General features: G+C 52.6%; 2 protein-coding genes across 9 annotated transcripts; one reads left to right on the forward strand and one right to left on the reverse strand.

Moving 5' to 3' along the window:
• Positions 1–380: 380 nt before the first annotated feature.
• Positions 381–14,616, reverse strand: LOC144274579 (uncharacterized). 8 transcript variants are annotated; one of them, XM_077833475.1, is made up of 5 exons: positions 14,500–14,616; positions 11,409–11,497; positions 10,605–10,731; positions 3,146–3,244; positions 381–2,781 (listed from the first exon to the last, which is right to left on the reverse strand). In XM_077833475.1, the coding sequence occupies exons 1-5, from the start codon at positions 14,585–14,587 to the stop codon at positions 794–796; spliced, it is 2,391 nt and encodes a 796-aa protein (XP_077689601.1). In that variant the 5' UTR covers positions 14,588–14,616; the 3' UTR covers positions 381–793. The 8 variants fall into 8 exon arrangements, with proteins under 8 accessions (XP_077689601.1, XP_077689600.1, XP_077689599.1 ...); XM_077833474.1 differs by having other exon boundaries at positions 381–2,784; XM_077833473.1 differs by having other exon boundaries at positions 3,146–3,247.
• A 5,099-nt stretch (positions 14,617–19,715) lies between these two features.
• Positions 19,716–22,744, forward strand: LOC144274615 (antigen-presenting glycoprotein CD1d-like). Its single transcript, XM_077833595.1, has 6 exons — positions 19,716–19,779; positions 20,023–20,301; positions 20,915–21,196; positions 21,630–21,926; positions 22,401–22,500; positions 22,580–22,744. The coding sequence occupies exons 1-6, from the start codon at positions 19,731–19,733 to the stop codon at positions 22,617–22,619; spliced, it is 1,047 nt and encodes a 348-aa protein (XP_077689721.1). The 5' UTR covers positions 19,716–19,730; the 3' UTR covers positions 22,620–22,744.
• Positions 22,745–24,937: the final 2,193 nt, after the last annotated feature.

Genomic DNA, 24,937 nt, shown 5'->3' on the forward strand with positions numbered 1-24,937 from the left:
ATCTTTGAGTCAAGCTTTTCCCACACTCACGGCATTCCCAGGGCCTGTCAAGGTTCCTTCCCCACTCTGAACTCTAGGGTACAGATGTGGGGACCTGCATGAAAACCTCCAAAGCTTATTTTTACCAGCTTAGGTTAAAACTTCCCCAAGGTACAAACTAGTTTACCTTTTGCCCTTGGACTTCATTGCTGCCACCACCAAGCATTTAACAAATATGTAACAGGGAAAGAGCCCGCTTGGAAACGTCTTTCCCCCAAAAGTCCTCCCCAAACCCTACACCCCCTTTCCTGGGGAAGGCTTGATAAAAATCCTAACCAATTTGCAAAGGAGAACACAGACCCAAACCCTTGGATTTTAAGAACAATGAAAAAGCAAGCAGGTTCTTAAAAGAAGAATTTTAATTGAAGGAAAAAAGTAAAAGAATCACCTCTGTAAAATCAGGATGGTAAATACCTTACAGGGTAATCAGATTTAACAACAACAAAACATTAAGTTACAAAAAGACACAAAAACAGGAATCTACATTCCATTCAGCACAGCTTATTTTATCAGCCATTTCAACAAAATAGAATCTAACGCATATCTAGTTAGCTTACTTACTAAGTTCTAAGACTCCATTCCTTTTCTCTTCCCGGGAAAAGCATCACATAGACAGAGCCTTGGTTTCTTCCCCCCTGCAGGTTTGAAAGTATATTGTTTCCTTATTGGTCATTTTGGTCAGGTGCCAGCGAGGTTATCCTAGCTTCTTAACCCTTTACAGGTGAAAAAGTTTTTCCTCTGGCAGGGAGGCACTTTAAAGGTGTTTACCCTTCCCTTTATATTTATGACAGGGCCTCTCCCCTGTGTGGATTCTCTGATGGTGAAAAAGGCTTGATCTTTGAGTGAAGCTTTTCCCACACTCACTGCATTCGTAGGGCCTTTCCCCTGTGTGGATTCTGTGATGATTAGAAAGGCCTGAGCTTCTAATGAAGCTTTTCCCACACTCACTGCATTCGTAGGGCCTCTCCCCTGTGTGGATTCTCTGATGATTAGAAAGGGCTAAGCTGCTAGTGAAGCTTTTCCCACATTCACTGCATTGATAGGGCCTCTCCCCTGTGTGGATTCTCTGATGATTAGAAAGGGCTGAGCTCGTAGTGAAGGTTTTCCCACACTCACTGCATTTGTAGGGCCTCTCCCCTGTGTGGATTCTGTGATGATCAACAAGGCCTGATCTTTGAATGAACCTTTTCCCACATTCACTGCATTGATAGGGCCTCTCTCCTGTGTGGATTCTCCGATGCAGAAAAAGGCCTGAGCTTTTACTGAAGCTTTTCCCACACTCACTGCATTCGTAGGGCCTCTCCCCTGTGTGGATTCTCTGATGACAAGAAAGGGATGAGCTCCAAAGGAAGGTTTTCCCACACTCACGGCATTCATAAGGCCTCTCCCCTGTGTGGATTCTCTGATGACAAGAAAGGGATGAGCTGCAAGTGAAGCTTTTCCCACACTCACTGCATTCATAGGGCCTCTCCCCTGTGTGGATTCTCTGATGACTAGAAAGGGCTGAGCTGCTAGTGAAGCTTTTCCCACACTCACTGCATTCAAAGGGCCTCTCCCCTGTGTGGATACTCTGATGTTGAAAAAGCTGTGATCTTTGTATGAAGCTTTTCCCACACTCACTGCATTCGTAGGGCCTCTCCCCTGTGTGGATTCTCTGATGACTAGAAAGGGCTGAGCTCCTAATGAAGGTTTTCCCACACTCACTGCATTCATAGGGCCTCTCCCCTGTGTGGATTCTCTGATGATTAGAAAGGGCTGAGCTGCAAGTGAAGCTTTTCCCACACTCACTGCATTCATAGGGCCTCTCCCCTGTGTGGATTCTCTGATGACTAGAAAGGGCTGAGCTGCAAGTGAAGCTTTTCCCACACTCACTGCATTCAAAGGGCCTCTCCCCTGTGTGGATTCTCTGATGATGAGAAAGGGCTGAGCTGCAAGTGAAGCTTTTTCCACACTCAGTGCATTCGTATGGCCTCTCCCCTGTGTGGATTCTCTGATGACAAGAAAGGGATGAGCTCCAAATGAAGCTTTTCCCACACTCACTGCATTCATAGGGCCTCTCCCCTGTGTGGATTCTCTGATGACTAGAAAGGGCTGAGCTGCAAGTGAAGCTTTTCCCACACTCACTGCATTCAAAGGGCCTCTCCCCTGTGTGGATTCTCTGATGATAAGAAAGGGCTGAGCTGCAAGTGAAGCTTTTCCCACACTCACTGCATTCGTAGGGCCTCTCCCCTGTGTGGATTCTCTGATGAGAAGAAAGGGATGAGCTCCAAATGAAGGTTTTCCCACACTCACGGCACTCATAAGGCCTCTCCCCTGTGTGGATTCTCTGATGATTAGAAAGGGGTGAGCTGCTAGTGAAGCTTTTCCCACACTCACTGCATTCATAGGGCCTCTCCCCTGTGTGGATTCTCTGATGATTAGAAAGGGCTGAGCTGCAAGTGAAGCTTTTCCCACACTCACTGCATATATTTTTCCTCTTTCTCCTGAGGATTTCCTGCTGGGTTGTGGTTTCCTTGAGGCCCTGCTGAGTTCCCCGACAGGAAATAAATTTACCCATTTTCTCCAATGGCTGGTTTCCCTGCTGTCTTTCTGGTCTGTCATGAATCACAAAGGATTTTCCCTGCTCATGACTCCTGGACACATTCCTTTTCCATCTTTGCAATAATTCTCTGTGTTTATCCACTTGTTCAACATTTTCCTGCTGAGAATTCTGCTCCTCCTTCTCACAAAGCATTGCCTCACCTGCTGTCATAGAGACAGAAACGTCAAACAGGGATGGAAAGGGGAAGACCAAAGGAAAACAAGTGCTGGAGAGGGGTCAAATAAAAATCAGGACCTGAACTCCCCCAAACTCTTCCACCAAATAGGAGAGAGGAGGGGGATCAATTCAGCCTTCACATTCCATCCAAATTCACAGGGGGAAGGGAGGAAACTTCTGCCTGGTGTCTGCTAGGATCTATAGGAAGCCATGAGCTATATTTACCCTGAGGATACGACCCCTGCTAGAGACAATAATGAACTGAGAGACCTCCCAAGACTTTGTAGGATATCCCAGAGGTTTCCTTCAGGCACTTATAGATTCTGAGTTGGTTTAACGTTTCCTCACCTGTGCAGAGAGCTCTCAGGATCTCTCTTTCCTCTGGGACCCATGGCTCTTCCCCTTGTTCCAGCTGGGAGATCACATCAGGTTTGGAAACTGGAAACCCTGCTGAGATGAAAGAAAACAAAGGACTTCAGTTGATGTCACAAGACTTTGTCATAAATAAATATTCTATTAATTTAACTACACTGCTTAGTGTGAGGTGGTGTGCCTGGGGCAGTCCCTCACTGAAAAGGCCAAGGTCAGGGCAGGATGAAAAAGGGATAGCATATCCTCCCCAAACTGGTGGTTAACGCTGAAGTTAAGCTCACCGACCAGTCACAAACTGCTTCTCATCACCCACACTGGTTACCAAGAAGCTGAAAAAAGAAACCACGCAGCCCCCTTTATTGCATTCCAGTTCTCTGACTCCTAGTCAGCAGCTAAGTCCACTGCAGTGAGAAGTAAGTTAGTGAGGTAGTGACTTCAAAGTCCATCTGAAACACATCCACAGCTTGGATGGGTCATTCAGTCCTTTGTTCAAGGCTTCAGTTTGTAGAGAAGTTGCTCCAGAGGTAGGAAGAGGGATTGAAGACAAAAGGGAGATGATGCAGCTACCCTTTATATGCCTTTTGCCATGTGGCTTGTACTTCCTGTGCCCCAAACACAAGTTTCACAGCACATGGCATGGAAAAGTCTTGGAGTTCTCAGTACACAGGCGCACCTTTGCATGTCTTGCTGACTCAATAGGTGTATCCCCTTGGTCCTTTCCATGGGCTCATTGTACAGCTGATGACCCTGGATGGGCCATCGAACAGGCTAGGTAGTGCTGACGCCAATATGTCTGGGGGTGTCACCCAGAAACACTACACAAGTCTGGAAATACAAATATACCCTACATCTCTATATCTCACAATAGAAAGGTGATACAAACTAGAAACAAAATCATCATACTTGGAAAATCATAACATTTTCACTGACGGCTTACATGGCACATCACAATTTTATCATATTGGTATTAATAATAAAATAATAATAATATAAAGAGTCTCACAATTCCACATAGTGTCACACTTAGTAAACCAGTGAATTCCCAGGACTAGCTCCTCAGGTCCTTTAAGATGCCAAATACCCACATATCTGCTGGGAACATACCACAGATAGACATTGTGTCAGTCTGTACCCCTATGTTCACTCTTCCGGAAACTTATGATCAATTTGGGACATAGTATGGCTTGTGAGATATCATTTGAAATCATATAATCTACTGAATATTATCCTCCTGTTAAAATGTGGAGCAACACTGTAAGTAAAATTATGAGATTTTCCTGTATGATATTACTGAAAAGGTATAATTTTGGGGAACACCCCCAGACCAGTTCCCTCAGAGGCAGCAAGGCAAACAGCTGGTCAAATAGCCATTCTCCGGCAGTGGGAAGGTGTGAAGAAGACATGTACATTCCTTCAAAGGGACCACTTGAAGCTCACATCGACCACAGACAGCCTGTTAGCATCACTCAGCTGAGAACTGAAGTTGTTTTTAGTACAAAGGACTGAACTCTAAAAAGAGTAAGAAAAATGCTTGAGACTCTCTCTCTCTCTCGCCTCTTTCCCTCTGTTCATGACAACTCCTGAAGAACGAACCTTGGGTGGCAGGGGCGGGTTATTGGAGTCCTGGCAGGAAGGACAGACACCAGCCTGTCTCAACATATGGTGAGAGAAAACATTTGCTTTGAATCCGTTTTAGCTTGTTAAGTTAGATGTTACTTTGTGTTTTATCTTGCATTTCTTTTGTAAACAATTCTGACTTTTAGGCCTCATTACCTGTAGTCACTTAAAATGTTTTTTTTTCAGTATTTAACAATTTGGTTGTATTGTTTTATCTAACCAGTGTGTTTGGATTAAAGTGTGTTGGAAACTCCATCTGGAATAACGAGGCTGGTGCATGTCATTTTCCACTGATGAAATGACAGACTTCGTATGAGTTTGCATTGTTCAGCAGTGTGCTGGACAGTGCAAGATGCACATTTCTGGGGGAAAGGGCAGGGACATTACTGAATGCAGGAGCTCAGCAGTACTAGATGTCAGGATAGCATGTATTGCAGCCCATTGGAAAACATAATCCCAACAATACATAGAAAATGATAGGGTCTAAATTAGCTGTTTCCACTCAAGAGCGGGAGCTTGGAGTCCTTGTGGATAGTTCTCTGAAAACGTTCACTCAAGGTGCAGAGGCAGTCAAAAAGCAAACAGAATGTTGGGAATCATTAAGAAAGGGTTCGATAAGAAGACAGAAAATATCATATTGCTTCTCTATAAATCCATGGTACGCCCAGATCTTGAATACCGCATGCAAATGTGGTTGCCACATCTCAAAAAAGATAGACTGGAATTGGAAGAGGTTCAGAAAAGGGAAAAAATATGATTAGGGGTATGGAAGAGCTTCCATATGAGGAGAGAATAAAAAGACTGGGCCTTTTAAAAATAAAAAATAAAAATATTAAAAATATCTAAAAATAGCCAGAGCTTTGCGAACCAGCTGAGTGGCGGCGAACCAGCTGAGCGGCGGGGAACAGCAGAGCAGCACACAGGAGCAGTTTGCCTGGGAGTTCGCCTGGAGTGAGCCCAGTGAGGCTTACATCTTGCCAACTTCTCTGAGGAAGCTCATAGTAGGAAGGTGATATGGAAGGGGGGGGCGTTCAGCTGTTGTGACCTGCACTGGATGTGCCATGTTTGTCTTTCTTCCACAGGACAGAAGCAACTTTGTCTGTACAAAGTGCAAGCTGGTCTCCATATTGGAAGAGAAGATTGAAGGTCTGGAGCAACAGATAACGACCCTGCGTTGCATACGAGAAAATGGAGGATTTTCTGGACAAAAGTCAGGATATGCTTCTACGGGCACAAAGCTCTAAAGATTTAGAGCACGTTGCACAGCGGAGCCAAGAGGCCAGTGAAGAAGCTTGGCAATATGTGACCTCCAGAAGAAGAAGGGGGAATGTCCGGGTTCCAGCAACGCGGACACAGGTAACTAACCACTTTCATGTTCTCTCCACAGGTACCATTGCGGAGAGTGGACCAGATGATATGTCTGGGGGGAGAAAGCAGAAGGAGACTTCGCTGGTTGGAAGGCATGAGATGCACTGTCCTGAGATGGGGGGTTCCACTACCACCACTCCCAAGAGAAGGAGGCGGGTGGTGGTGGTCGGGGACTCTCTCCTCCGGGGGACTGAGTCATCTATCTACTGTCCTGACCGGGAAAACCGAGAAGTCTGCTGCTTGCCGGGGGCTAAGATTCGCGATGTGACGGAGAGACTGCCGAGACTCATCAAGCCCTCGGATCGCTACTCCTTCCTGCTTCTCCACGTGGGCACCAATGATACTGCCAAGAATGACCTTGAGCGGATCACTGCGGACTACGTCGCTCTGGGAAGAAGGATAAAGGAGTTTGAGGTGCAAGTGGTGTTCTCGTCCATCCTCCCTGTGGAAGGAAAAGGCCTGGGTAGGGACCGTCGAATCGTGGAAGTCAACGAATGGCTACGCAGGTGGTGTTGGAGAGAAGGCTTTGGATTCTTTGACCATGGGATGGTCTTCCATGAAGGAGGAGTGCTGGGCAGAGATGGGCTCCACCTTACGAAGAGAGGGAAGAGCATCTTTGCGAGCAGGCTGGCTAACCTAGTGAGGAGTGCTTTAAACTAGGTTCACCGGGGGAAGGAGACCAAAGCCCTGAGGTAAGTGGGAAAGCGGGATACCGGGAGGAAGCAAAGGCAGGAATGTCTGTGAGGGGAGGGCTCCTGCCTCATACTGAGAATGAGGGGCGATCAGCAGGTTATCTCAAGTGCTTATATACGAATGCACAAAGCCTTGGAAACAAGCAGGGAGAACTGGAGGTCCTGGTGATGTCAAGGAATTATGACGTGATTGGAATAACAGAGATTTGGTGGGATAACTCACATGACTGGAGTACTGTCATGGATGGTTATAAACTGTTCAGGAAGGACAGGCAGGGCAGAAAAGGTGGGGAGTAGCACTGTATGTAAGGGAGCAGTATGACTGCTCAGAGCTCCGGTACGAAACTGCAGAAAATCCTGAGTGTCTCTGGATTAAGTTTAGAAGTGTGAGCAACAAGAGTGATGTAGTGGTGGGAGTCTGCTATAGACCACCGGACCAGGTGGATGAGGCTTTCTTCCGGCAGCTCGCAGAAGCTACTAGATCACACACCCTGGTTCTCATGGGTGACTTTAATTTTCCTGATATCTGCTGGGAGAGAAATACAGCGGTGCATAGACAATCCAGGAAGTTTTTGGAAAGCTTAGGGGACAATTTCCTGGTGAAAGTGCTAGAGGAGCCAACTGGGGGGGAGCTTTTCTTGACCTGCTGCTCACAAACTGGGAAGAATTAGTGGGGGAAGCAAAAGTGGATGGGAATCTGGGAGGCAGTGACCATGAGTTGGATGAGTTCAGGATCCTGACACAGGGAAGAAAGGTAAGCAGCAGGATACGAACCCTGGACTTCAGGAAAGCAGACTTCGACTCCCTCAGGGAACAGATGGGTAGGATCCCCTGGGGGACTAACATGAAGGGGAAAGGAGTCCAGGAGAGCTGGCTGTATTTCAAGGAATCCCTGTTGAGGTTACAGGGACAAACCATCCCGACGTGTCGAAAGAATAGTAAATATGGCAGGCGACCAGCTTGGCTTAATGGTGAAATCCTAGCGGATCTTAAACATAAAAAAGAAGCTTACAAGAAGTGGAAGGTTGGACATATGACCAGGGAAGAGTATAAAAATATTGCTCGGGCATGTAGGAATGAAATCAAGAGGGCCAAATCGCACCTGGAGCTGCAGCTAGCAAGAGATGTCAAGAGTAACAAGAAGGGTTTCTTCAAGTATGTTGGCAACAAGAAGAAAGCCAAGGAAAGTGTGGGCCCCTTAATGAATGAGGGGAGGCAACCTAGTGACAGAGGATGTGGAAAAAGCTAATGTGCTCAATGCTTTTTTTGCCTCTGTCTTCACGAACAAGGTCAGCTCCCAGACTGCTGCGCTGGGCATCACAACATGGGGAATAGATGGCCAGCCCCCTGTGGAGAAAGAGGTGGTTAGGGACTATTTAGAAAAGCTGGACGTGCACAAGTCCATGGGGCCGGACGAGTTGCATCCGAGAGTGCTAAAGGAATTGGCAGCTGTGATTGCAGAGCCATTGGCCATTATCTTTGAAAACTCGTGGCGAACGGGGGAAGTCCCGGATGACTGGAAAAAGGCTAATGTAGTGCCAATCTTTAAAAAAGGGAAGAAGGAGGATCCTGGGAACTACAGGCCAGTCAGCCTCACCTCAGTCCCCGGAAAAATCATGGAGCAGGTCCTCAAAGAATCAATCCTGAAGCACTTAGACGAGAGGAAAGTGATCAGGAACAGTCAGCATGGATTCACCAAGGGAAGGTCATGCCTGACTAATCTAATCGCCTTCTATGATGAGATTACTGGTTCTGTGGATGAAGGGAAAGCAGTGGATGTATTGTTTCTTGACTTTAGCAAAGCTTTTGACACGGTTTCCCACAGTATTCTTGTCAGCAAGTTAAAGAAATATGGGCTGGATGAATGCACTGTAAGGTGGGTAGAAAGCTGGCTAGATTGCTGGGCTCAACGGGTAGTGATCAATGGCTCCATGTCTAGTTGGCAGCCGGTGTCAAGTGGAGTGCTCCAGCGGTCGGTCCTGGGGCCGGTTTTGTTCAATATCTTCATAAATGATCTGGAGGATGGTGTGGATTGCACTCTCAGCAAATTTGCGGATGATACTAAACTGGGAGGAGTGGTAGATACGCTGGAGGGCAGGGATAGGATACAGAGGGACCTAGACAAATTGGAGGATTGGGCCAAAAGAAATCTGATGAGGTTCAATAAGGATAAGTGCAGGGTCCTGCACTTAGGACGGAAGAACCCAATGCACAGCTACAGACTAGGGACCGAATGGCTAGGCAGCAGTTCTGCGGAAAAGGACCTAGGGGTGACAGTGGACGAGAAACTGGATATGAGTCAGCAATGTGCCCTTGTTGCCAAGAAGGCCAATGGCATTTTGGGATGTAGAAGTAGGGGCATAGCGAGCAGATCGAGGGACGTGATCGTCCTCCTCTATTCGACATTGGTGAGGCCTCATCTGGAGTACTGTGTCCAGTTTTGGGCCCCACACTACAAGAAGGATGTGGATAAATTGGAGAGAGTCCAGCGAAGGGCAACAAAAATGATTAGGGGTCTGGAACACATGACTTATGAGGAGAGGCTGAGGGAACTGGGATTGTTTAGTCTGCAGAAGAGAAGAATGAGGGGGAATTTGATAGCTGCTTTCAACTAACTGAGAGGTGGTTCCACAGAGGATGGTTCTAGACTATTCTCAGTGGTAGAAGAGGAGAGGACAAGGAGTAATGGTCTCAAGTTGCAGTGGGGAAGGTTTAGGTTGGATATTAGGAAAAACTTTTTCACTAGGAGGGTGGTGAAACACTGGAATGCGTTACCTAGGGAGGTGGTAGAATCTCCTTCCTTAGAAGTTTTTAAGGTCAGGCTTGACAAAGCCCTGCCTGGGATGATTTAATTGGGGATTGGTCCTGCTTTGAGCAGGGGGTTGGACTAGATGACCTCCTGAGGTCCCTTCCAACCCTGATATTCTATGATTTTCATCTTAGAAAAGAGACGAAAGGGGGATATAAGCGAGGTCTATAAAATCATGGCCACTCTCGAAAGACAGGACACTGGACTACATGGACTTTGGTCTGACCCAATGTGGCCACTCTTATGTACTAGGGAATCTAGTGAGCCCAGTGTAACGGGAGGGAGTAGAAAAATCCCTGGGTGTGGAGAACACTGGGAAATTAGAAGCTATAATTCAGGAGCAACAGATGCTAATTAGTTTAGAAAAGCAGAATGTGAAAAATAAGAATCAGGGTCATGTGACAATGAGGTAATCAAAAATCCAATGAGCCTGCAGAGAAGAGAGGTAGTGGCTATCACACGTGCAGATGGAGAAGCAAGACTCTCCATGTCTCAGGAAGTTTCACTACCAACATAAGCCATTTTCACACGCTGCAGTGCAATCCAGACCAGTGAGGATTTGTGTCATCTGCGTGTCTGTGTTATAAGTAACCCTGGACCAGCAGCTCTGACTCCAGCAGCCTGCTTGTTACACCCCAAGCACATTCTGGTTCGGGTGGAGGTGGCTCAGGGTTTCAGAGAAGGCCGGGGGTAGGAAGCTTCTGTTGGTTATGCTGGACCTAAGCCCCAGTTTTACTTGAGCAAAAAGAGATATCTGACACTGTGCGATACTGCTCCTGTGCTCTGTTCCCAAAGTGTTCTTCAGCAGGGGAAGGTCTCTGGTCGTGTGTGTGACTGGCATATTGGGGTGATGCTGAAACAGGACAGAGCAGAGATGCCATTGGGGGGGTGGCGTGAACCGTATCTCTTCATTTCCCCTTCCAAGAACTGAGGGGATGGGAATCCTTACCCTGCAAGGTCACATTCTTATAGTTCTCCTGCATGACATCTCTGTAGAGAGCTCTCTGAGCAGGGTGCAGCAGAGCCCACTCTTCCTTGGTGAAATACATAGCCACTTCCTCGAAGGTCACCGGACCCTGAGAGAGCAAAAATCCAACACTCAGTACCTGCTGCCCCTCTCTTTGTGTGGGAGAGAAGCCAATCAAATGGAAGCTCTGGGTGGATCATGGTCAGAGTCCCACCCCCACCTCACTCAGAGCATCCTGGAACCACCAGGGTGAGGGGACGAAGACAGAGCCCCTCCTCTCTCCCACCAGATCCATCACACACCTACTAGCCACAGACTGATACAGGAGATGGAGCCCCCAGCAGGATCCAGGGAGAGCTCCCTGGTAGGAAGTCCAACACACTCCTCAATGCGAGGAGCTTCATATGAAGGGAGGGGAATCTCCCCTAAGCCTGACTGGTGGGTGCCCCCTTCATATCTCACGGCACCCGCTGGTTAGTTGGGTCAAGCTCCCGCACTATGAGTCTGGTTAGTTTTCGTAGCCCCATATAGGTGGGTTATTTTCTGTTCAACAAATTAGAGCATTTTCACCTCCCAACCTCATGGGTCTGGTCCCAGAATCTAGGCCACTTTTTCAGTAACTCCCAGCAGGTTTGTCACCCCATCCTCCTCCCTTTTTCCACCTTGTGAATTTCCTGTCCCGGCCCAACCTCCAAACCAGACTGCGCAAATCTTCCCGTCTCTGGTGTATTTGCTGTCCCCCTCCCTCCAGAAGAAACCCACCCAAAACTCCCCAATAATCCCTACCTGAGCTGGCTCCACTGCAGCCATTTCTCTTCCCCGTCCCATGGGAGGATGGGAGGAGCTGAGGTGGAGGATGGATGTCGTTTTGCAGCCTGGGAGGGTGAGAAGCGTAATTGTGGGGGTTTCAGAACAGGCTTTAGTTAATTTCACATCAGAATTCCCCCAGGGCCCTTTCCCTGCAGACAGATATCCTAGATTCTGCCGTGCTGGAAAAATGCTTGATCTCTTTATTTCAGTGTAGACCTGGCCCCTCCTGCCAGGCTAAGCCCACAGAGACATTTTTAACCTCCCCTCTCCCTCCCTCCACTCCGTAAGAAAGTCTCTGAACACAATGCTAGAAAAGAGCAGAACCAAAGGAGTCACTCTGGGGGATTCCCTCGGACACCGACCCCAAGGCAGCCACAACCGAGCAGGGGGAATATGGAGTCAGGAACTGGCTTTTCCTCTGTCTGATCCTTTTCTTGTTCATTGGAAAGTGATTCTGCCCAGGGATGCTGCAACACGTGTGTCTGGGTGGACTAGAGCTGGAAATCTCTCTTCCCACTCATTTCTACCACTGCCCCTTTCAGTCTCTCCTTCCCCTGTCCTCTCTCCCTGCCTCTCTGGCTGGGAAAGTCCCATTCCTGGGTTCTTTGCAATCCCACCGCTGGATTTTCTCCTGGCAATTGCTAATGGGAGAAATGAGGAGGGGCTGTTTGTGCAGAGTCACTTTCTTGCCAGTCCCCAGCACTTACCCTGAGGTCTTTCAGTTACCTGAAGTTTGTGGCTCAGAATTTGTATTAACAGAGCCCAGGTCTGCCCCAAGGGGCTAGTACCAGCTGGAGAAAGTCAGCACCTGGGCCGGGCAGAGAAGAAGCTTTAATTAAGGTAACTTCCCAGCACAGAAGCCCCGCTAGGGTTGCAGCAGCTGCTAAACCTGGTCTCCCGGGTCACAATGGAGGCTGCAGCGTCTGACCCAGGAAGCAGAACCCCAATATCCTTAGGAGAGAGGGACAGAGCCTTTGAGCAGCCTTCCCTCCTTTAGCTCTCTGGGGAGAGCAGCTAATGAGAGCAGCTCCTCACAGGGAGAATTGCTAATCTCATTTGCCCCACTGTTCATCTGGAGTCACTCCTTGTCTTTCCATACAGTGACTCTGGATGAGTCCAGAATGCTGTGGAAGAGGTCACTATGTAGCAGTGCTAACCCCCTTCCCACCTCCCTCACCCGCCAGATTTAGGAGAAGGACTCGGGGCACAAATTTAGTAGCAGGTCCCAGAGCCTCTGCCATGCCCTTTGCCTGGGACCCCTCTCCTCCCATTTTGCAAATTATAAAGAGCAAAGTGGAAAATCAGAGGGATTTTATATCAGTTGTTGATAGGAGATAAAATCCGAGTGTATTTCACATCAATCTTTGAAAAATGAATAGAGAGGAAATGGGCAACAGTTGCAAACATTTTATTTCCATGTTGAAGAATCTGAGAAAAGGTGTAAATCTGAGATTTTCTTAGTATTTTATAATTAGAGAGACAGGGAAAATCTCAGGGCATAATCAGTTAGAAACAGACAACTAGAGAAAAAGTGGGGCAAACGTTTAGGGTATTTCATAACAATCTTTGAGATCTGCAAAGAATACATGTCACAAAGTAAGTAATTGATAACATGAGAAAAAAAGACCAAGATCAGAGGGAATTTTATATTGCTATGAAATAACTAGTTGGAAAAGGGGGATTGTTTGACTGGATTTTATATGACTGTGCAATACATAAACAGAAAGTGATGGCCCCCATTCACAGGGGCAGCAAGGAGCCCTTTGAGGAGGTGATTTAAGAGGGCAAAGGAAGAGGAGGAGCTGGAAGGCTTCCTGGGTGAGGGAAGGGGGCAGCAGTGGGGGATGGGCAGGTGAGGATCAATGGATAGCTGGGGGCAACTGTGTTGGCAGTTTGGGGCCAGCAAGTGGGATTGGGAAACCGGGGTCTGGGCAGTCTCCACGGGGGACACTTGCTCCTCGCTTCCCCCACCCTGGCAGAGAAGAGGCGTCTCATCCCATCCCCACTCCAGGGGCAGCCATGTTTTGGGCACCGACTCAGGGAACAATTTCTCACCTAGACACGGACAAATCGCTGCAGAGAAAATGGGTGGGAAAATGCCCCACACCGGAGATGTTAAATTGACATCTGAGAAAAGGGGAAGAACTGGAGAGAATTTGTATCAGGGTGTGAGAGGCAGGAGCAGGGAAAGGATCCAATTCACTCACCTCCCGCCCCCCCCTTCTCCCCCGGGGGTTTCCTGAGGCTGCACAGGGACCGTTCAAGCCCCCCCCGGTCCCCCTCCCCACAGGAGCCCCCCCGGGTCCGGCGGCGCGGGGCAGGGCCTGGCTGCGGCTCCCCTGGGGCTGGGCAGCCCCGAGGCCTCTCCCGGGTGCGGCAGGACGCGGCCCCGCGGAGGAACGAGCTCCTGGCCGAGCCTGGGGCCGGGCCGCCTCCGGGGGGGGCCGCTCGCTGCCCCCGTCCCCTCCCGGGCCTGCCCGGGCCCTGCTGCCGGCAGAGAGCGGCCCCCCAGCCCGGCCCCGCGGGGTCGGGGTCTCCCAGCCTCGCCCCTTAACCTGCTGCCCCGTCCAGACCCCGACTTGGGGAACGAGTTTTTGGGACGGGGCGCGAGCGGCGGAGGGGGCCAGGGAGCGGCTCGGGAATTGGAGAGACGCGGGGGGGGGACCGGGGGGGTCACCCTGGATGCGGATCGCTGGTGTCCGGAGAGGAAGGGGGAGGACGGGAGAGGCTGGGTCCCCACGGGAGCGGTAAATCCGAGGGGATCTCAGCCCGCCCCCGCCATTTCCCTCCCCGCTCCTCGGGGGTCCCCTGCTCTTCTTCTGCCCCGGCCGTGCCCGGGCTGCCCAGACATGTCCCCCCCCGCCCCTGTCCCCAGGTCTCCCCCCTTCGCCCCCCGCCCGGGCTCACGTCCCCCCCGCCCGGCCAAACGCAGGGACCGCGGGGAGGGGTGGGGGGGCTGGTCCCCTCCCCCAGGGCAGGGCAGAGCCGGGCCGGGGCGGGGGGCGTTGGTCTTCTGCTGGGACAGCAGCTCCGACCCCCCCCCCCCCCCCGGGGCTCGCTCCGGTACCTGGAGGCGGCAGCGGGGCGGGCAGGGCCCAGGCGGGGGGGGGGGGGGCTAATGAAGCTCGCCCCGCCACAGACCCTCCCGCACACATCGGTCCCGCAGCAGCAGCGGCGGGCGAGCTCTGCCTCTGCGCATGCGGGACTCCCGCCCCGCCCCCTCCATGTGCGCACGCCCAGAGCTCGAGCGGCACAAAACGCTTCTGTGCCCTGGGATTGGCGCCAGCGGCCCCTCACGAGCTCGGCTCGTCCTCCCCAAGGACGTCACTTCCGCTCGCGGGAGTGTCAGGAACTACATCTCCCAGCCTGCCCCGGGGGGTGCTTCCGCCTTCTCCAGGTTCGGGAAGGGAGGCTCACGGGGAGCTCGTGCTCCCTGCCAGCTCGTGCTCAACATCGTGCAATAATATAATTGCTCTAGAGGTGGAGGCCCAAACAGCTTTACAAGCCGTGTAGAACCTACAGGAATATTTTCCCCCACCACTGAAATGCAGGCACCTCTGGAGTGAAATTCCACAGCTGTTAGCACACCACACTGCTGTGTGATGTCTCAGGGGAAGGGTGGAAGAAGAAGTCCACAATATTGCAGCTTCCATTTTAGGGAAGCAAATTGCAGTCACAGACTGGAACGTGGACAGTCTCAGATCCCCATTATTCAAGAAGCGCTGTGGGATTTTTAATGACGGCAAACTGCCCTTGCTTTTTGTTCTCACCGGAACCCTGCCACTAGCAGGGGTACAGCGACCCCTACTGCCAGGCTGTGACACTGAGATCTTTTCAGACTTTGCAAGTGGTCCTTTCCTTCTCAGTCACCAACCAGGATTATATATTTCAACAGTGAGTTTCTCTTGACAGGCTGGGTCTGTCTCTGTTCAGCTTTTGAAAGCTGACAAGGTCGAATCAAGAGACTCCCAGCCAGTGATTCCTGCATAGAGCCCAGAATTTGTGATTGCATTAGAGCAGATCTTTAGTAAGACAGGAACGTCAGGTAAAGACTTCAAGTGAATTCTCTCCTCTCTGGCCCCCCATCCAGAGGTGCTGGAACAATTTACCAAACTGTAAACTCTGGATATAATGGAAACCACTTCAAGGCTGGGGGTGCTGAAGCACCCCCAGCACCCCTAGTTCCAGCACCTCTGCCCCCATCTCTGCCAACACCCTGCAGTCCTGACCTACAGTGTGCCTGGCTGTTTGGGCACTGACCCCTGAGAAAAGCCCTCCCTAGTATTTTGAGTCAGAAGGCTTTTTATATGGGTGTGGGGGGAGCTGCAGCTATACTTAGAACTAGAGCTGCTATCCCTAGCTGTCGGAAGACAGGATATGGAGCTAGATGGACCATTGGTCTGACCCGGTGTGGCCGGTCTTATGTTCTATCCTGTAAACCTATTTTATGGAATTTGTTAAAAGAAATGGAAGTTTGCTGTCCTGCAGTCCTGACCTACAGTGTGCCTGGCTGTTTGGGCACTGACCCCTGAGAAAAGCCCTCCCTAGTATTTTGAGTCAGAAGGCTTTTTATATGGGTGTGGGGGGAGCTGCAGCTATACTTAGAACTAGAGCTGCTATCCCTAGCTGTCGGAAGACAGGATATGGAGCTAGATGGACCATTGGTCTGACCCGGTGTGGCCGGTCTTATGTTCTATCCTGTAAACCTATTTTATGGAATTTGTTAAAAGAAATGGAAGTTTGCTGTCCTTTGAAGGAAACAGAAAAGCAAAACTCCTCCCACTCTTTTCCAATGGGGAAAATGTTAAGAATTAGTGTTCCCCTGCCACCCCATGAAAATTAAAATGAAACCCCCCCGTCCTCCCCCAAAAAATCTGTATTTCCATTTTTTATTTACACACACAGAGGCAAAAAATGAACAATTTCAACTAAAATAAAAACTTCCCTTTTTGTCAAAATGGCATTTTCCCTTAAAAAAGAGCGTAAAGACTGGACTGGGAGCCGTGACAACTGCTCGGGGAAGAGCTCTCGCATGCTCGTGATCCAGAACGAGGAGGAGATGGTAACATAAAATACAGGCTCAAACTCCAGCTGGAGAGAGACGTGTGTCACTAGTTACAACCCCAGTGCAGCAGGTTTATCCAGCTGGCTCTACCCCCTCTGCCCCATTTCTCCTTTTCCCCCAGTTAACCAAACCCTACACTGGGGTGTTTTCTCCCCTTCTGGGCAGCTGGCTGATTAACATACAATTCATAACAAGAACCCCACAGCTTTCCCACCCGGCTCCTGCAGGCTTTGCACCCCTGAGCCCTGTGTGAGAGCTCAGCAGAGACATTCTGCATAGAGCTATGCACACAACCTCCCTACTCCTGACAATCATAGAATATCAGGGTTGGAAGGGACCTCAGGAGGTCATCTAGTCCAACCCCCTGCTCAAAGCAGGACTAATCCCCAAGATCCCTAAATGGCCCCCTCAAGGATTGAACTCATAACCCTGGGTTTATCAGGCCAATGCTCAAACCACTGAGCTATCCCTCCCCCCTCCCCTCAGCTCAGAAAGACTTGCTGAGCTCATGGGCCTGGCCAGGGAGAATGTGGCCAGAGCCCAGAGGAAGCAGAAGGTCTGGTATGACCGCACGGCGCGGGCCTACACCACCAGGGATCAGGTGATGGTTCTTATCCCCGTGAGGAAAAACAAACTACAGGCTGCTTGGGAAAGTCCCTTCAAGGTTGTCAAGCAACTAAATGAGGTAAACTATGTAGTGGAGCTGTCTAACGGAGCACATCACCGCTGGGTGTACCATGTGAATATGATGAAGCCACATTATGACAGGGGGAATGTGGTGCTGGCTGTGTGTGGACATTGGGAGGAGCAGGGAGATGTCCCAGGGAGTAGATCTACTAAAGAGTCAAGAGCTGGTTCCCCCCTGGAAACAATTCCCCTCTCTAATCGGCTAACCCCTGACCAGCAAGCTGAGATCAGAGGGGTGCTGCATCTGTACCGACAGCTGTTTTCCAACTAGCCTGGACGCACTAATTTGACTGTCCCCCGGGTAGAGACAGGATCGCATCCCCCTATAAGATGCTCCCCCTTCCTCGTCACAGGGAAGACTGTTCAGGACCTGGAAAGAGAGGTCAAGGACATGCTGGCTTTGGGGGTGATCCAGCCATCTGCCAGCCCTTGGGCCTTCCCGGTGATGCTGGTCCCCAGAAAGGACAGGTCGATCCAGTTCTGTGTGGACTATCGGAAGCTCAATGCCACCACTGTCTCTGATGCCTACCCCATGTCCAGGCCTGACGAGCTCCTAGACAAGCTGGGAGGAGCTCGGTACCTTACCACCATGGATCTTACAAAGGGCTACTGGCAAGTGCCACTGGATGCAGATGCCAGGCTCAGATCGGCCTTTATCACCCCTCTGGGGCTCTATGAGTTCCTGACCCTGCCTTTTGGCCTCAAGGGGGCGCCAGCTACCTTCCAGCGCCTGGTGGATCAGCTACTGATGGGGAGTTTTGCCTTGGCATATATTGATGACATCTGTGTCTTTAGCCAGACCTGGGAGGACCATGTGTCCCAGGTTAGACAAGTGCTGGACCGACTCCAGGAGGCTGGGCTGACTATAAAAGCTGAGAAGTGCAAGGTGGGGATGGCTGAAGTGTCTGACCTGGGCCATCGGGTGGGGAGTGGCTGCCTAAAGCCAGAACCAGCCAAAGTGGAGGTGATCAGAGATTGTCCCGCTCCCCAAACCAAAAAGCAGATCCAAGCCTTTATTGGGATGTTGGGGTACTATCGAAGATTCGTGCCCCACTTTAGCACCATAGCCACCCCCATCGCTGGGCTATGCACAAAGGGGAAGCCAGACAAGGTGATCTGGACTGAGGAGTGCCAGAGGGCTCTCTGTGCGCTGAAGGAAGCTCTGGCCAGTGGCCCAGTTCTGGCAAACCCAGACTTTGACAAGCCCTTTATGGTGTTCACCGATGCCTCAGACACGGGACTGGGGGCGGTGTTAATGCAGGAGGATGAAAAGGGGGAGAGACACCCCATCGTATACCTGAGCAAGAAGTTGCTACCCACGAGCAAAACTAGTCGGCCATCAGGAAGGAATGCCTGGCCATGGTGTGGGCCCTGAAGAAACTAGAGCCATATCTCTTTGGGCAACGCTTCACCGTGTACACCGACCACTCTCCCCTGACCTGGCTACACCAAATGAAAGCAGCCAATGCCAAGCTCCTGAGGTGGAGCCTGCTCCTGCAGGATTACGATATGGGTGTGGTCCATGTGAAGGGAAGTGCCAACATGATAGCGGATGCGTTGTCCCAGAGAGGGGGCCCTGAACTTCCCCAGGTCACTGGTCAGAGTGACCCCGCTCAGTTCAGTCTCGGAGGGGGGAGAGATGTGACACAGTAGGGAGCCGGGCGGATTGACCTGGGAATGTCGTCCAGTTTTACTGGGACTGTCTGCATGGGGGATGGGATAGCAGGGGATGATTTTACTGAGGGACGAGACCTGAGCCTGTAACCTGAGCCAGGAGGGGGATGGAGCCAGGTGACATCTTTGCCCGGGAAACTGGACAAAGGCTGGAGGAGGAGCTGGGAGGAGGGGAGTGAGATGGGTGTCAGGGGGGAGTTGGCTGGGGAAGAGGAGGGAGCCCCCAAGTTTGGGGTTTTTAATCTCCCTACCCCCCAGAAGGACTTGACTGTGGGGTCCTGGTTGCACCTACAAGCTCTGTTTGGGACTGTTCCTGTCCTCGAATAAACCTTCTGTTTTACTGGCTGGCTGAGAATCACGGTGAATCGCAGGAAGTGAGGGTGCAGGGCCCTGACTTCCCCCCATTCCGTGACACTGCCTCTTCCCCATAGCCCCAGCCCCTGCTCCACCCCAGCGCCGCCCCAGCTCCACCCCTTCCCCTGAGTTACCTCCCGGGGGACTGCAGCAGGGGTTGGGCGCACCCTGCACTCACCCGGTGGCGGGAAGTGGTGCGACCTGGCCCCAAACCGCTCTGCCAGCTCATCCTGGGGAGTGGTTCCCCCCTGCCCCCCATGCCTGCTCCTGTCCCCCACAGACCTTGGGCACAGCGCCTGCCCCCCCTCGGAGGTCTGGGGCTGCGTAGGGCACCACAATGTCTAGGGAGGGCCCTGGCTGGCAGCTGCAGGCACTGAGCTGAGGAAACACAGACAAAGGGAGAAGTTGGCAGAAAGGGGTGTGGGCTGCGGAGGAACTGAGAGCACATTGGGATCCTGGGCCCCTCGTCCCACTGCCCTGACGCCCGCCAGAGCCTGGATCCCCCTTCCCCTGCCAGGATGCTGCTCCCTCTGCTTCTCCTTCCCTGGGCATGGGGGGCCCTGGCTGGTAAGTGAGGACCCCCCCTGCTGTTTTTGCTACCGGGGATGCATGGGGATGGTATAACACTAGGGCCAGGGTGGGGAAGTACCATGCTGGGCTAGTGACCCTCGCTGGGGGAGTAGGAGGGGGGAGGCAGGTTAGGGATCAGCAGGGAGACCCCGTAGTGCAGGATTGTTTATGGGACTGAAACTCATTAATCTCTCTCCCCACCCGCTTTGTCCTCCACTTGTTTCCTGCCCCCTGCCCCAGCCTCCCCTCCTGTCCCGCCAGCGTCTGTCACCCTCCGGCTGCTCCAAATCTATGTCTTCCACAACGCCAGCTCCATTGGCATGGAGGGGATGGCCCTGCTGGGCGACCTGGAGACCCACTCCATGGACTGCATCACCTGCAAGATCCGCTTCCGGCAGCCCTGGGCCCAGCAGGGCCTGACCCCGAAGCAGTGGCAGGACCTGGAGCTGCTGATCCAGCGCTCTCTATCCGACTTCATCCTTAAAGTGAACAGAAGAGCTCAGCAGCAGGGAATGGGCTGTGAGTATGGAGCGATCTGAGCGGATCCCTCTCCCCACCCACCCGGGGAGCTGAGAACTGACACACTCACCGCAGCAACTGAGTGTGTCATTGGGGGCAAGACAGCCAGTCCCTGGCCCTTTGGCTGATTGGAGTCGGCATCCCCCAGAGGGGAAACACCCGTGTGTCATTCTCCAGCCAGGTCTGGGGCCAGATTGTAGCCTGAACTTCCTAGAGCGGAAAGGCCCCGTGTCCCACTCCCTGAGCCGAGGCTCCTGGTCTTTCCTGACGTGTACCCTGACCCTTTGAAAGCAGGTCATTTGGGCGGGGTCTGTATCTCAGGAACCCTGTGACCAAGGGACCCCAAATTTGCACCACAAACTCTGCCTCAGGCACCGATGTAACGCAGTGATTTTCGAGCCAATGACTGTGCCCAAGAAAAATCAGCTTTAAACAGAAACTGCAACTTACCCTTAACTCCTACCAGGGCTGCCCCACAATCCCGCCGCCATCCTGTAGCCCAACATCCTCATGGCACCTGACATTATGTCTTTACTCCCCCCGTCTCTCTACTTCTGCCCCCTCCTGAGACATCCGGATGCCCATCCTCATCCCCCTGCCCTTCCTGTTCCAGACCCCTTTGTTATCCAGGGCTCCCTCGGGTGCGAGCTGCACCCCAATGGCACCTCGAGGCGATTCTATGACGCCGGAGTGAACGGCGAGGACTTCATCAGCTTTGAGGCGGACGCAGGCAAATGGGTTGCTCGGCAGGGGGATAATGTGGCTGCGCTCTACGCCCGGGACCTTCTCAACCGGGATAAAGGTGCAGCCAGCGTGATTCAGTTGCTCCTGAGAACGTGTGTCAATGAGCTCAAGAGCTTCGTCCAGCATGGGAAAGAGTCTCTGGAGAGGCCAGGTGAGGCTGGACACCACTCGCTGCCTCTGGGGTAGGGTGCGTTTGCTGTTTATACAGGGATCCCGCACCCAGTGCTCATATGCAGCCACCTCTGGGGTTGGGCGGGGGGGGGGGGCTGTTTATGCAGGGATCCCTCCCCTTGGACTGATATGCAGCCACTTCTGGGTTGGGGCAGGGGGCTGTTTATACAGGTGTAGAAATGCAGCTATATCTGGGGTGCAGCGCAGTAGATATTTCATGGCTGCATTGCACAGCAGTTTAGGACAGGAAGTGAAGGGGGATTCCGTCACCACTGGTAACTGCAGGGTCTGGCCAGGACAGAGGGGCCAATGCCTGACCCCGGGGAAAGGAGCTGGGCTTGGCTAGTGAGTCCCTGAGGCTCAGGCTGAATCGTCCCCTCTCCCACGCCCTGTCTCTCTCCCTCCTGTCTCAGAGTGGCCGGTAGCCGTGGTGTTTGCCCGAGTGCCTCCCCAAGCCGGGACCCCTGCGCCGTTACTGCTGGTTTGCCGGGTCACCGGTTTCTACCCCCGGCCTGTCTGCGTGGCCTGGCTGCAGGGTGGGGAGGAGGTGCCACTAGGCTGGTGGCTGAACTCCAGCAGGATCCTGCCCAACACGGACCTGACCTACCAGCTGCGCAGCTCCCTGGCCATGGAGCCAGGCGACCGGCACAGCTACGCCTGCCGGGTGGAGCACAGCAGCCTGGGGGGGCAGAGCCTGCTGATTCCCTGGGGTAGGTGCACGTCCCCAGGGGGTCGGGGGTGGTCATGGTCTCTGGGGGGTTTTCCTGCACATCCTGAGTGGGATGAGGGTGGGTCCAGCCAGCAGGATTGGGGTGGAGGGAGGCAGAGGGGGTGGGTGGGAGGTGTGGAGATGGATCGGGGGAGCAGGATGGAGGAGCTGAGGGGAACGGGACACGACTGGGTTGTGGGGGCAGGAGTAGAGTGGGGGGAATCTGAGGGGGTGGGAAGATGGGGGGGAGAAGGGGTGGGACTGTGGGAGAGGCTGAGGGAACTGAGCTGTTGTGGGGCTGAGGGCATGGTTTGGAGGAGCAGCGGGAACTGCGGGGGAGGCTGACGGATCAGGGTCGGGGGGACTGCAGGCAGTGGGTTGGAGGTGGGGGGTGTGAGGCGACTGCGGGGAAGGCAGAGGGAACAGGGTCCATACTCCTGTCCCCGTTCCCAGCATGGCACCTCCTGTTTTACAGAGCAGACCAGGTGCTGGGGCCCTGGCCTGGTCGTAGGCATCTTCCTGGGGGTTGTGGCCATAGCTGCCGTAGCCGTGGTGCTGTGGTGGAGCAGACGCAGGTGAGTCCTCTCCCTCTCTGGGGTGGTGGTCGTGGGCCATTACACCCCATAACCCATTCCCTCTGCTCTCTCCTTCCAGGGGCTACCAGGATGTTGGACCAGGGGAGTCCAGTCCCTGAGGGGGTGGCACCGGCCCTGGCTTGGGGATCGGCCCGTCTCCTGGGGACATGGACCTTGGGGATGGATCTGTGCCCGGCTCCAGAGCTGAGGGCCCCGAGGGCAGGACTGGATCGGAGCGCAGGGAGATCGGGGCCCTGGGTGGCGGGGTGGGATTCTCCTCCCTCTGGGATGTTCGGGGCATGTTGGACACTTGGGGGCACTGTGGGATCGCTAAGATCCGGGATCTGCAGGAAGCCGGCGCTGGCCTGTGCCATTCAATAAACTCTTCAGGGAGGGGCTGCCCAGTGGGTCCCACCGGGGGCTGTAGGAGCCAGGGCCTGGGTGCAGGGGTCAGACACAGCTACATACACAAAGGGGATGGGTGCGGGGTCAGGGCATGGGAACCAGGAGGGTCCTGGCAGGGCATTGAGGCTGAGGTGGCGTGCCCGGGAAGTAAGCAGGGAAGCAGCTACCCACGAGGGAGCCCTGACAACACTATGGCCTGCGGGGCGCCAGGGAGGCCGCTCCAAGTTGGTGGCTGGGTTCGGCTGAGAGCTCCTGGGGGCACGGCCCCTCCAGAGCTGGGTGTGAGGGACCCAGGCTCCAGGGGTAGGTTCTGTCTTTTTGTTCTGCGTCTGTGCAGCACCGAGCACAAGGGGGTCCTGGCCACGACCAGGGTCCTTGGCCCTGCAGTAATACATCTATAATAATAGTCCTGGCTGGGGAGGGGAAGTGCATTCGTGGGGAGGGGGGAGCTATTCAGGACTCCTGGGTTCTATCCCATCTCTGGGAGGGGGTTGGGATCTAATGGGTTAGAGCAGGGGGGCTGGGAGCCAGGACTCCTGGGTTCTGTCCTCAGTGTAGGAGGGGAGTGGGATCTGGCTGTTTAGAGCAGTGGTGAGTGCACTGACCAGCCTGTTACCAGGTAGAACAGCAGCCCAGAGCCACACGAAGAGATGGACAAATTCCCATCCAGACACCTCCTGCCGCAGGCTGTGTCTGCATGGCAGGGTCCAGAGCGGTGAGGCTCCGCTGGCAGCCCAGTGTGGATGCAGTGCTTACAGGAGGGGTCTGTCCCCAAAGTGGGGACAGCACCTTCCCAGATGGCACTCACCCGGTCCACACATGCCCTGTTCTGTGGAATGACTGTGTGCACATGGGGAGGGGTCATAAACATACAGCTAAGGGTAGCATAAAATCCCTCCTGGGCAGCTGTACTGAATCTTTACCTGTAAGGGGTTAAGAAGCTCAAATAACCTGGTTGGCACCTGACCAAAAGGACCAATAAGGAAAGAAGATACTTTCAGATCTGGGCAGGGAGGTTTTGTTTGTGCTGTTTGTATGTTCTTGGTCCAGATGGAGGGAGAGACCAGGCAGGGATATCTCCTGAAAGTATACCTGAAATGATTCATCTAAGATTACAAAAATTGTAAGTACGGGCAAGGAAATGTGTTAGATTATCTTTTGTTTTAGTTTGTCAATTTTCCCTATGCTAAGAGGTAATTTTATTCCTGTTTTTTGTAACTGTGAAGCTGAGTCCAGAGGGGAGTCCTCTGTGTTTTAAATCTTTTTATTACCCTGTGAAGTTAGATTCCATCCGGATTTTTCAGGTGTGATTCTTTTACTTTTTCTTTAAAGAAAGTTCTTCTTTTAAGAACATGATTGATTTTAGTGTCCTAAAGATAAGGGTCTGGTTTGTACTTACATTAAAGGCAATTGTTTGGTATATTATTCACAAGCCTCCCCAGGAAAGGTGGTGAAGGGACTTGGGGGGATAGGGCTCCAAGTGACCCTTCCCTGAATTTTTGTTTAAATCACTTGGTGGTGGCAGCAATACCGTCCAAGGACAAGGAAGGGAATTTGTGCCTTGGGGAGGGAAGTTTTTAACCTAAGATGGTAGAATATAATCTTAGGGGTCTTTCATGCGGGTCCCCACATCTGTACCCCAGAGTTCAGAGTGGGGAGGGAACCCTGACAAGTCTGACAAGGGGCTTGGCAACACAGCTTTGTGCTGGGATGTGGGGTCACACCCCTGACCCCCAGAGCTCTGTGCTGGGGGGTGGGGGTGTCACACCTAACCTACAGAGCTCTGCTGGGATAAGGATTAAGTGTAGACCAGGCCACAGGCAGGGTTCAGGGGGACCATCCATGGGAGACAGGGACATGGGGCCGTTACTCTCCAGGGGGCTCCAGCTCTGATGCAACTCCAGGGTGGGGGGACTGGCAGCTCAGCGGGGTGAGGAATGGGACACCCATCCTTTCCTATTAGGGTGCACTGACTCCAGTCCAGCCCCAGAGCAGGGGTGGGGCTGGCTGAGGGAGATGGGCAATGGGACAC

This window comes from Eretmochelys imbricata, chromosome 14 (assembly GCF_965152235.1).
Source record: "Eretmochelys imbricata isolate rEreImb1 chromosome 14, rEreImb1.hap1, whole genome shotgun sequence".
Taxonomy (NCBI): Eukaryota; Metazoa; Chordata; order Testudines; family Cheloniidae; genus Eretmochelys; species Eretmochelys imbricata.